We start from the raw sequence: 11463 nt of genomic DNA, 5'->3' as shown, positions 1-11463 counted from the left end.
CCCTGTTGCCATCCTGCAGATTCATGTGCCTGCCCAGTCCAGTGCCAAACCTTACTGTGTGGCTTCCCTCCTGCCGCCACCCTCTCTGGGCAACAGCTGGGGGCAGGAATCTGGTGGAGCTGGCAAGCTCGCTGGTGCTGTGTGAGTCTTGGCCCCACTGGAGACAGCCCAGGTGCAGCTGCTTTCTCGCTTGTTAGCATGGGCTTTGTTCTGTTGCCTAAGCTCACCCTGACTCCCCAAGCTCCGCGGATCCTCCTGCCTCAGCTCCCCAAGTGGCTGGGACTACAGGCACATGTCACAAAAAATAACTACTCTTCTGATTTAATGGGCAAAGAAACTGCTTGGAAAAGCCAAATGTACAAGCAGTGGCACACACCGGCAGTCCTAGCTCGCTGCGGCAGAGGCAAAAGGGTCTTTGTGACTGAGGCCGGCCTGAGGATCCTGCCTCAAAAAAAAAACGAAAAAAACCAAACTGCTCTCCGAGGGAGTTCCCTCTCCCAAGGTCACACATCTGGTCACTGGGAGGACTAAAGAACGGGCATTTGGACTCCCAGAGCTTGCCTCGATTGCTTCAAACCCAGTGGAAGCCTCCACGCAACTGCTCCTGAAGGAACTGGAATTTTCCCAGCCTGGGGACCGCAGTTCATCTGTACCTGAGGAATGAACAAAGGGGGGCCAAGGTTAAAACTCACCCCAGAAGCCTAGCCTCTTAACAGACACCGGCACGGCCCCCCACACCCCTCCCATTTCTATTTAAGCCTCCAATCCTTTTCTCTAAAGTGCACCAGACCCCACAGGGAAAGTGGGGGAGTACTCTGGGCGCCAGCACCCCACTTTGGAGAAAGATGCCTGGATTATGCGATGAAGTGTCAGCGCCCTTGTTGGGGTGTGGGGGTCACAAGGCCTCCAAACTCCACCTCTTTCCTCTGCCCTGCTGGGAAGGGGGGGGACAACCCGCCTCGTGACAGGGGGCTGGCCCAGCCCGCCCTAGCCCTGAGGAGGGGGCGGGGCAGGGGGAGCCCTATAATTGGACGAGCCTGGGATCCACAGTCTTGCTCAGCCCCCGGAGGCTAAGGACTTGTTTCTGAAGGAGCTGGTAAGACACGCTGGGCTGGGGACTCACCCGGGGCGGTGGGAAGATGTAGACGGGGAACCTTGGGGTCCCCTGGTGTCCAGGAAACGGGCAAGAATTGGAAAAGCAGGAAACCCGATAGATGCACTTGGGGACAAACTAAGGACATGAGGTGACTAGTCTGCCCAAGTCAGGACAGATGGAGGAGCTGGAAGGGCCCCCTCCAGGAGTAAGGTGCTCCACATCCAGTCCAACTAGAAGGTGGGACCATCCTTTGGCGACAGAACCGGGAATGAGCCTTAGGCTGCGTTTATATAAACACCTACTGGTTTCAATCACAGCCCCCAAGTAACCCCGGGCTAGCCTCTAACTGACGATCCTCACGCCTCAGCGTCGTGAGTTCTGGGGTTATGTGAGGGCACCATCTCACAGGGCTGGAGGATGATTAAATGCGCGTTAAATTAGCACCAAAATGGAAAGCGGGGCCTGGCCAGGAAGGTAGGAAGAGGAATGTAAATTGGACTACCCGCTGTGCCTTGGTGAAGTGGAATTTGAACCCTGGGAGAGGGAGCTGGAATTTTTGGCAGCGGATCCACCCCGAGGATGCAGATAGCGAACACCGGAGGGGGTGTAACTAGACCTTTGGGAAGTGCGGGCGCTCTCTTTGGGAAATGTTTGTGATTGGCTAAGGCCTCAGATCTAAGAAGGGAGATAGGGTGGGGCTCTCTGGGTGGGCGGAGTACCCCCTAGCTGTTCAAAGACAATTTCTTCTTCCCCCAGACTGGCCAATCACAATCGAGAAGATGAAGGCTCTGTGGGCCGTGCTGGTGGTCACGTTGCTGGCAGGTATGGACCTGGGCTTGCGTCTGGTGGCGCCTCTCGACCCCATTCTGGCCCTGGGTCTCTGGCGGGTTGGGACTGGGACAGTTCTGAGGCCTCTCTGAGAGTCAACAACCCAGAACAGCTGTTCTCATTAGGCCTTGATTTCCCCTATCCATAAAATGAGAGGACTGGCTTGCGAGATGGCTCGGGGGGAAAAGGTGGTTGCCACCAAACCTGAAGACCTATCCAGGACCAATATGGTGGAAGGAAAGAGCCGGTTCCCTCTCGTTGTCTTCTGACCTCCAAAGGCGCGCGCGCGCGCGCGCGCACACACACACACACACACACACACACACACACACAAATAAAAAGATAAAAAAATGTAATAGATGTAATTGTTTTTAAAAGGGAGGTATGTATTTTCTAATTCCATACCTGCCTGGTCCTCTGCTCTGTACTATATGGGATACCAAGATATACACATGCTTGTGGTAACAGAACAGACTTCAACCCCTCCGGACCCACTGTTACTGCAAAGAGACACAAGAGCACTGTAGGTCCTGACCCAGCCTTGAACTTACTCTGCACAGGATGCCTGGCAGAGGGAGAGCCGGAGCTCGAGCCAGAAGTGACTGATCGGCTGGCATGGCAGAGCGGCCAACCCTGGGAGCTGGCCATGGGCCGCTTCTGGGATTATCTGCGCTGGGTACAGACACTGTCTGACCAGGTCCAGGAAGAACTGCAGAGTTCCCAAGTCACTCAGGAACTGACGTGAGTGCCCGGCCCCTGTCCCTTCACCCTCTGTACCCACTGAACATCCAGGCCTTGGGGCTCCGACTGTCTGGACACCTACCCCCTTTTCGATTCCTTTATTATTGTGTAGCCCAGGCTGGCCTTGAACTCTATATCCTCCTGCCTTATTTAGCCTTCTGGTGTTGGGATTAATGGGCATTTATTTATTTGTTTGGTCCACTGGTTTGCATTTTGAGACAGGATCCCAACTCAAGCTGGCTTCAAAGGCTCTGCGATTCTCCTGCCTCAGCTTCTCAGCTTCTGGGAATACAAGCGAGGGCCACCCTATCTTCCGTCCTCGTTTCTTGCCCACCTCACCCCTCTCTTTTGGGCCCTTCTAGCTTGGTCCTCATCTCATTGTGTGTTTCCTCTGGACCTGCAGGGTACTGATGGAGGACACCATGACGGAACTGAAGGCTTACAAAAAGGAGCTGGAGGAACAACTGGGCCCGATGGCGGAGGAGACACGGGCCAGGCTGGCCAAAGAGGTGCAGGCAGCCCAGTCCCGGCTCGGGGCCGATATGGAGGACCTACGCAACCGACTTGGGCAGTACCGCAACGAGGTGCAGACCATGCTGGGCCAGAGCACAGAGGAGCTGCGGTCTCGCCTCTCCACGCACCTGCGCAAATTGCGCAAGCGCCTGATGCGGGATGCGGAGGATCTGCAGAAGCGCCTGGCGGTGTACAAGGCCGGGGCACGCGAAGGCGCGGAGCGGGGTGTGGGCGCCATCCGTGAGCGCTTGGGGCCGTTGGTGGAGCAGGGTCGCCAGCGCACAGCCAACCTAGGCGCTGGGGCCGCCAAGCCCCTGCAAGATCGCGCCCAGGCTTTGGGTGCCCGCATCCGAGGGCGGCTGGAGGAGGTGGGCAACCAGGCCCGTGACCGCCTGGAGGAGGTGCGCGAGCAGATGGAAGAGGTGCGCGCCAAGGTGGAGGAGCAGGCCCAGCAGATGCGCCTGCAAGCCGAGATCTTCCAGGCCCGCCTCAAGGGCTGGTTCGAGCCGCTGGTGGAAGACATGCAGCGCCAGTGGGCAAACCTGGTGGAGAAGATACAGGCCTCCGTGGCCGCCAACCCCATCCCCCCCTCCTCAGTGCCACAGGAGAGTCAATGAATGTCCCTCTCCTACCCGCTGCGGTGACACCCACGGCCAGCAGGTGGCCCTTGTCCCCAGTACCACTCTGGCCCTCTGGTGGCCCTTGCTTAATAAAGATTCTCCAAGCACTTGCTGGGTCTCTGCGAATGATTCCACACAACTTCAGCCTCAGTTTATCTTTTCTGCTTCACATTAGTCATACATGTCATGACACTGTCGCTGCCAGTAGGGCAGGGGGAGGCTATGTGCCTTTGTTTCAGCTCTAGGTTGGTTTGTTCTGGTTATGAGACAATAGAGATTAAGCCTAGAACCTAGCAATTTGAAGGGCAGGTTCTCTACCACTGAGCCACGCCCCCAGCCCCTCACTGGGGAATTCTAGGCAGGTGGTCTACCACTCAGCCACACCCCGGCCCCTCACTGGAGGATTCTAGGCAGGGGCTCTACCACTGAGCCACACCCCCAGCCCCTCACTGAGGGATTCTAGGCAGGGGCTCTACCACTGAGCCACACCCCCAGCCCCTCAATGGGGGATTTTAGGCAGGGGCTCCACCACTTAGCCACGCCTCCAGCCCCTCACTGAGGGATTCTGGGCAGGGGCTCTTCTACTTGTCTATAGCACCGCCCTTCTTTTTATTCTGAGATAGGATCTCAATTGAGTGACCTCTAGCCCAGGCAGGCCTTGAATATTTGAATCTTTGTCCTCAGCCTCCGCGGGAACTAGGAAAACAGGTGTGCACCACAGGTGTGCACCACCCTATCTCTGCTGGGTGCTACTTTGCTCCACGGCGATGCTGAGAACCCACATGTCGGAGAGCAGAGCCAGGCTGTTTACTCGGCTCCCGGTCTCCTCCCTCCTCCTCCTTTGCGGTCTTATCTGATTCCCTCTCCTTGCTTTGTCTCCTCTCCGTTCCCTTTGAGGCTTCCTTTTCTGGCTTCCTGTTTTCCTGAGCCTCTTGTTATCTCGCCCTCCTGCAGTTTCTTTTGCTCTGGGTCTTTGGTTGTTCCTTTCCTCCCTACACTGTGGCGCCCGGAGCCTCCGCCATTCTCCTTTACCCTGAAGTTAGCGAGGTCTTTGCTTCCTCTGGGTCGGGCCCCAAGCCCACCCTTTTCCCCGACCCGTGCTGTTCGCCTTTTGGAAGGAAGCCTATGCGGAGTGAGTTAAAACTGGGGACATGTCCCTATGGGTGTCTGCTCCGATGGGGAGCTGGCACTAAGAGGGGTCCGGGTGGGAGCCGGCGAGCCCCTGGCTGGCTTCCACTGCCACCCCCTCAGTTCTCAGGAACCTAGCAGGGCTCCCACCAGCAGGGGCAGGCCACGGCTTGAGCTGCCTGTCTCTTGGGTCAGACCAAGGCTTCAGGCCCCCACTGCCTCTGGCACACCCTGAGCCTGGACCTTTTCCTGGCACCAAACAGCATTATCTGGAGGCGGGTACTACTCCCACAGATGATTCACGGGGCCCAGTGAGAAGAAGGGTCATTGGGCTGAGTGGCAGAGCTCAGGGCAGCCACACTTCATGCCCAGGGGCTAGAATGAGGGGAGACCATATCAGGCATGTCTCCCACTAACGACCTGAATTGTTTTGGTGTTATTTGCTCCAGGTTGAGCCTGGAATGCCGAATTCTCCTGCCTCGGCCCTAAATGCTGGAATTACAGGTTTGTGCCGCCAGACCTAGCTGAGCGTTCAGTTTTGAGTTCTACAGAGAGATTTCGTTTTTGCGTGTTTGAAACGAGGCCTCAGGGTACCCAGAGCTGTTCTCTGTGTAGCCAAAGATGACCTTGAACCCCTGATCTTCCTGCCTCCAACCCCTCAGTGCTGGATAGACATGAACTCATGCACTATCACCCCCAGTTGCGTGGAGCGCCGTGGATGGCTTCCAGGCTTTCCTACATGCAAGGCACCTCCTCCTCAACCCTCTTTGTGGTTGTTTTGGAATCAGGATCTCATGTAGCCCAGGCTTGCCTCAGACTCACTATATAACCAAGACTATCCTTGAACTCCTTGTCTTCCTACCTCTACTTCCCAAGGGATGGGGTTGCAGGAATGTCCTACCGAGAGTAGAGACGAGACTCCTAAGCAATGGAGGAGCCCCATCTCCATCTCCCCATGGCCCTGGTCAGACCCAGAGGTGGGGCAGGGCCAGCCTGGTCTACAGAGTGAGTTCCAGGACAGCCAGGGCTACACAGAGAAACCCTGCCTCAAAAACAAAAGTTGGAGTTGACTGACTACTAGTAGTTTAAGGACTCTAGCTGTACTCCATTGCTCTACCTGGGGCACAGGAGGCCCTGTTGCTAGGAGAGGATGGAACTGGAAGCACCGGGGTGGAGTAGGGGGAAATCTGTTACATTATTCAGATGGGTGCTTGAGGATTGAGCAGTGTTCAGTTCAGGAAGCAAGAGGGTCAGGCCTGGCGCCCACAGGGACTGGAAGCTGTGAGCTGGCCCCAAAGATGTTGCAACCCAGCCAGGGTCGGGTCTGTTCCACCCCTTTCACAACCATCCCCCTGTTGTGCCCCCTCCCTAGAGCTGACACGTGGGTTGCAGGGGCAACGAGCCAGCCAACCTGGTGTCTGGGGCCCACAGCCACCAGCTGCCAGGGGGTCACTGGCGGTCAACGACAGCTCTGGGGGAGGGGAAGGCCTTGGACTCCAGCCTCAGGGAGAGGATGTGGTGCAGGGAGGGGGGCGGGGAGGCAGGTTTGGGGCCAGGAGGGGCCTGGGAGGCCTAACAAGAGCTAATAGTGTCTTGGGGGCAGGGGTGGGGGTTGGGCCAGCTGAGGGGCCTGTGGAGCTTTGCAAGCTGAGGTTCTGCAGTTTAGACTCTCTGAAGAGGCAACTCGTAGAGAAGGGAGTCTAAGGGATGACAAGTTAAGACCCCAGAGGGCATCAGGAGAGGTCTGGGGTGCCCAGATGCAAAGGCGTGGGAAGTGAAGGGAGGCGGGAGCCAGCCCCCGGCATCCTGACAGAGAGGCTGAGCTGAGGCTTGTGGGTAAGGAAAGGGCAGAGCAGAGCTAACCTGAGGATGCAGTGTGAGCTGGGGGTGAGAGTGGGCGGAGTTGTTTCTAAGACCCCTAAGGTGGGACCGCCTCAGAGAGCAGGTGAGAACAATGTATTCCCTGAGTGGGAGCGAGGGTGCTGACCAGTGACAAGTCTCAGGCCTAGGTGATGGGCCTGGGCGGGGCCTGGCTCCCAATGTCCTACAGTATGGCAGAAGAGGATGGACCGGTTGTGGTGGCATGCCAGTAATCTCAGCGCTCACTAGAGAGGCAGAGGCAGGAGGATCACAAGTCCGAGGCCAGCCAAAGATCCTATGTCAAAAGAAAGAAAAAAGAAAAAAAGTAGGTGGGCACACAGGCAAGGGGGAGGCTCAGGGGGAGGGCGATGAGCCTGCTCCGCCTCCTCCCGACCTGTTAAACCCCTGTGCAGGATCCTCCCACCCCTGCGTTCCTCCTAACAGATCCTTAGATCCAGGTTGGTGCATGGGAAAGTGCTCCCTACTTCCTACAGCCAAGGGATTGGGGAGGGGGGATCATGGTGGTGGGGGTGGAGGAGTGCTAGTGATCCCCCCCCCCTCATCTGCCTCCAGGGTGCCCCTCCAGCCACCATGAGGCTCCTCATCTCACTTCCTGTCCTGATTGTGGTCTTGGCCATGGCTTTGGAAGGTAAGAAAGGGGCTTTGAAGTGTGGAACTGGTCGTGGGCCTGGGGACCGCAAGACTTAGAGGTCCCTCGAGAGAGCTCCGAGGTCCATTTCTTTGTCCGCGTTCCACGACCGCCCTCAGATAGCTCCCCCAGCCCACCTGTCAAGGTGGCACTGCGGGGAACAAGTCTGTCCAGAGGAGCCCTAGCTACCGATGACGTAGCATTCCCCCCTCTGGGATTGGCTGATCCTCCTAGAAGGGGTGGAGCGTAGATGGTGGAGGTGGATGTCCAAAGTCCTGAATCCGGTGGGTCACTCCGATACCCTCCCCCATGCTAACGGGTTTGCTTACAACCCTCTCGCTGCAGGCCCTGCCCCCGCCCAGGCGACCCCTGACTTGTCCAGCGCATTTGAGAACTTACCGGATAAGCTGAAGGAGTTTGGGAACGCTTTGGAAGACAAGACCCGGGCAGCCATTGAACACATCAAACAAAAGGGGATCCTGACCAAGACCCGGTTAGGCCCTTTCATGGAACGGGCGGGTTCTGGGGGGTGCCTGTGTGAAAGCTCTAGTGGACAACACTGACCAAGTGGGGAAACTGAGCACCAGAGGAGTGATTGACACTGTCCCTGAGGTCGTAGAGCTAGGTCTCAAGATGCTTGGAGTCTGGGGACAGGCCGTGTATTAGAGGTGTTTACGGGTGGTAGTGAAGAGCTCAAGCTTGGGCGCTGACAGGCTACCTTGGACCCTGAGCTCTCCCTATATGTTCTGAAACGGGACATGACCACAGTCTCGGGGACAGGGAGAAGAAGCAGGAAAGCTGGGATGGGAGCTGTGCAGGCCAGAGGCTTCAGACCAGCCGAAGAGACAACTAAAGAAGAAAGATTAGGGGACGCTGGGTTAGTAAGACCCCCAGCTACAACCCGGTCCCTGGTGGCACACGCCTTTAATCCCAGCACTCGGGAGGCAGAGGCAGGCGGATGTCTGTGAGTTCGAGGCCAGCCTGGTCTACAGAGCGAGTTCCAGGACAGGCGCAAAGCTACACAGAGAAACCCTGTCTCAAACAAAAAAGAAAGAAAGAAAAAACTGTAGCAACTTGGGAGGCTAAGGGAAGACAATAGGGAGCTTGAGACCAGCCTGGGCCACAGGGCAAGACTCTGCCTCAAAACAGAAACAAAAGAAAAAAAAAACAAAAAGAGGGGGCGATTTTGAGGGGGAAATGAAGGTGCCCTGAGAGGCGGCTGGTATGTTGTAAACAGGTTGGTTAGCCAATTTCTGCTCGTTTTGGCAAGGAGACAAATCATTCGTTTAAAGTGAGGTCTGAGTTTGATTACAAATATCCAGCCAGGCCTCAACTTGGCAAGGAAGTTTCCTAGGGGGGGGGGGCAGGGCGGGGGGGGGGGTGCAAAGGCCCTGGGGCAGGAAGACCTATAGACAAGAGAGACTGGCCTTCCATACAAGGGGAAAGACTTGGGCCAAGGAGGGGGGCGGGAAAAGGGTGGTGACATGTAGGCAAGCACAGGCTAGAGGAGGGTAGGCGGGAAGCAAGAGATGGCAGGCCTTGTGGGAGGTGGTGGCACACGCTTTTAATCCCAGCAAAAAACCAAACAAACAAAACAAGATTAAAAAAAAAAAAAGAAGCTAACTAAAAATAAGGAGATGGAGGGAGGCTGAGGGAAGATCATTCGGTATCAATGCCTGTGAGGACCTGAATTTGATACCCAGAATCCACATTTTAAAAAGTCGGTCAGGAGGATCAGCAGCTAGGAGCACTTGCTGTCCCCAGCACCCACGTCAGGTGGCTCTCAACAGCCTGGAACTCCAGCTCCAGGGGGTCCAACGCCATCTCCTGGCCTCTGCAGGCACCCAAGCACACAAATTCATGTATAAAATAAAGCTTTACAAAACGTGTAAGTGAAGCCGGTGGTGGTGGCGGCGTATGCAAAGACCTTTAATCCCAGCCCTCGGGAGGCAGAGGCAGGCAGAGGCAGGCAGATCTCTGTGAGTTTGAGGCCAGCCTGGTCTACAGAGCGAGTGCCAGGACAGCCAGGGCTACACACAGCAACCCTGTCTTTAAAAACCACAACCAAAACAAACAAAAAAGGTGTAAGTGAAGTATTGGTGACATATGCTTTTAACCCCACTGATGCGGAGGCAGATCCCTGGCCTAGGTCAGGGAGATGCTGCCTGAGGACCACCACCTGAGGTTAGCCTTTGTCCTCTATACACACCTGCTCACCACTTCCCACACAGTGGCTAGGAAAGAGGAAGTTCTTTGACTTTTGAGTTCATGATGCTCAGACTGGGCGGGGCTTGTGACTCAGTTGGTAGAGTGCTTGTCTTGAATACATGAAGCCCAGGGTTTGGTCCCCAGCACCACATAAAACCAGGCAGACTGGCACACACCTGCCATCCCGGCATCTGGGAGGTGGAGGCAGGAGGATCAGAAGTTCAAGGTCATCCTTAGCTACATATCAAGGTTGAGGCTAGCCTGGCTACATGAGACCTTGTCTCAAAACACACACACACACACACACACACACACACACACACACACACACACACACTGCTCTGGTCTATGTGAGGAAACAGAGACAGGGACTGACCCACCCAACCCAGAATTTTCATCCCACAGACCATGTGGGTGGGATTAAGGAAAGGGACGCTAAGGGAGTAGGAAGCAGGGGTCTGGGCCCTTGGAGGGCACAGTAAACAGTGACCATGTCTTCATCTCTCCCCAAAGGACCTGGTTTTCAGAGACATTCGACAAAGTGAAGGAGAAGTTCAAAACCACGTTTGCCTGAGCTCCTGGCGGGCCATCTCGCAGCAAGGGTGTCCACGTGATGTGGCAGGTCCCTCCTCACCCCACACCAATAAAAAGCCTATAGTGAACAAATGCTCTCTGTAGTGTTTTGAGTGGGGGCGGAGCTGAGGAACAGTACACAGGCTGAGGTGAATAGTCTGTTTACCGTAATTATTTTTACGTGTATGGGTGTTGTATGCATGTATGCATGTGCACCACAGAAGCCAGAAGAAGGCGACACCTCCCCTCCAACTGGAGAAGGTTATGAGTTTGCTATGTGAGTGCTGGGAATTGAACCCGGGTCCTCTGGAAGAACAGCCAGTGCTCTTAACCGCCAAGCCATCTCTCCAGCTCCACACCCTTGTCTGCGTTATTTTCACTTTATAATTCCCCCCAAAGAATCTTCCTGAGACCCCTGCTCATGTCCTGTGAGTGAGACTGGGAGAGGTAAAGTTGCTGGTGCACGGTCACACAGCCAGACAGCCGGGAATTGGACTGCATGCACAGCCTGGCGTGACCGCAGGTTTACACTCTGCTGGTTCGGTATGACCCGGGTCAGGCTGGGTTTGGTTTATCCCTGCAAAGAGTAGGCGCTCATTAAACTGTACGTGGATAATGAAGGGAAACAGAAAACAAAGTAGCAGGGAATGGAAAGGGCATAGATGAGAGCCAGACAGGCAGTGCTCAGCTACCAGGCCTTAGTGCCTGTGTCTCCTCCTCCAGGAAGCCTCCCAGACTCCAGGCTGGGCCAGGCTTCTGCATTGCAGCTCTGACCACTCTAGGTGGTTATCTTCTGGGAACTGTTACCATGAACCCTCCCCCCGTAACAGGGCCAAGACTGTTTGTCGCCAATGGATGCCCAGCCATTGCCCACCTAGAGGTGACCCACAGTGCAAATGTTGAATAATATTTGGTCAGAGCAATGATTGCTTAATTTAAACACGTCATTTTTTGGCTTTGGATTTTTTTTGTTTTGTTTTTTGTTTGCTTTTGTTTTGTTTTTTTTGTTTTTTGTTTTTTGTTTTTGAGAAGGGGTTTTAATACATGGCTCAAGAAGGCTTTGTAGACCAGGCAGGCCTCAATCAAGAGCATCCTGCCTCAGCCTCCTGAGTGTTGTGATTATAGGTATGTGCCACCATGCTAGACCTGTCTTAACACAGTGTGTTCCCAAAAAACCCAGGGCCTGACAAATGCTGGGCAGGTGCTCTACCACTGAGCCACACCTCAGCCCCTCACTGGGGGATTCT

At 55.4% G+C, this 11463-nt stretch overlaps 2 protein-coding genes across 4 annotated transcripts; both read left to right on the top strand.

The window, feature by feature from the left end:
• The first annotated feature begins 1033 nt into the window (after positions 1-1033).
• Positions 1034-3905, top strand: Apoe (apolipoprotein E). The gene is made up of 4 exons (XM_052761974.1): positions 1034-1096; positions 1853-1918; positions 2485-2665; positions 3069-3905. The coding sequence occupies exons 2-4, from the start codon at positions 1876-1878 to the stop codon at positions 3793-3795; spliced, it is 951 nt and encodes a 316-aa protein (XP_052617934.1). The 5' UTR covers positions 1034-1096; positions 1853-1875; the 3' UTR covers positions 3796-3905.
• A 904-nt stretch (positions 3906-4809) lies between these two features.
• Apoc1 (apolipoprotein C1) lies at positions 4810-10309 on the top strand. 3 transcript variants are annotated; one of them, XM_052762162.1, is made up of 5 exons: positions 4810-4930; positions 5376-5430; positions 7360-7435; positions 7781-7928; positions 10157-10309. In XM_052762162.1, the coding sequence occupies exons 2-5, from the start codon at positions 5416-5418 to the stop codon at positions 10215-10217; spliced, it is 300 nt and encodes a 99-aa protein (XP_052618122.1). In that variant the 5' UTR covers positions 4810-4930; positions 5376-5415; the 3' UTR covers positions 10218-10309. The 3 variants fall into 3 exon arrangements, with proteins under 3 accessions (XP_052618122.1, XP_052618124.1, XP_052618123.1); XM_052762164.1 differs by lacking the exons at positions 4810-4930; positions 5376-5430 and adding an exon at positions 6575-6762; XM_052762163.1 differs by lacking the exons at positions 4810-4930; positions 5376-5430 and adding an exon at positions 7118-7244.
• Positions 10310-11463: the final 1154 nt, after the last annotated feature.

This window comes from Peromyscus californicus, unplaced genomic scaffold (genome assembly GCF_007827085.1).
Source record: "Peromyscus californicus insignis strain IS unplaced genomic scaffold, ASM782708v3 Scaffold_4__1_contigs__length_199733344, whole genome shotgun sequence".
Taxonomy (NCBI): domain Eukaryota; kingdom Metazoa; phylum Chordata; class Mammalia; order Rodentia; family Cricetidae; genus Peromyscus; species Peromyscus californicus.
Note: the sequence above shows the minus strand (reverse complement) of the source record. Positions and strands in the feature narration are given on the sequence as shown.

Bases quoted from the DNA above. Each gene is read 5' to 3' on its own strand.
- Apoe (XM_052761974.1), top strand. From the start codon at position 1,876: ATGAAGGCTCTGTGGGCCGTGCTGGTGGTCACGTTGCTGGCAG. The intron at 1,919-2,484 runs GTATGGACCTGG...TACTCTGCACAG, and splicing joins GGTGGTCACGTTGCTGGCAG to GATGCCTGGCAGAGGGAGAG. The intron at 2,666-3,068 runs GTGAGTGCCCGG...CTGGACCTGCAG, and splicing joins CAAGTCACTCAGGAACTGAC to GGTACTGATGGAGGACACCA.
- Apoc1 (XM_052762162.1), top strand. The intron at 7,436-7,780 runs GTAAGAAAGGGG...CTCTCGCTGCAG, and splicing joins CTTGGCCATGGCTTTGGAAG to GCCCTGCCCCCGCCCAGGCG. The intron at 7,929-10,156 runs GTTAGGCCCTTT...CTCTCCCCAAAG, and splicing joins GGGATCCTGACCAAGACCCG to GACCTGGTTTTCAGAGACAT.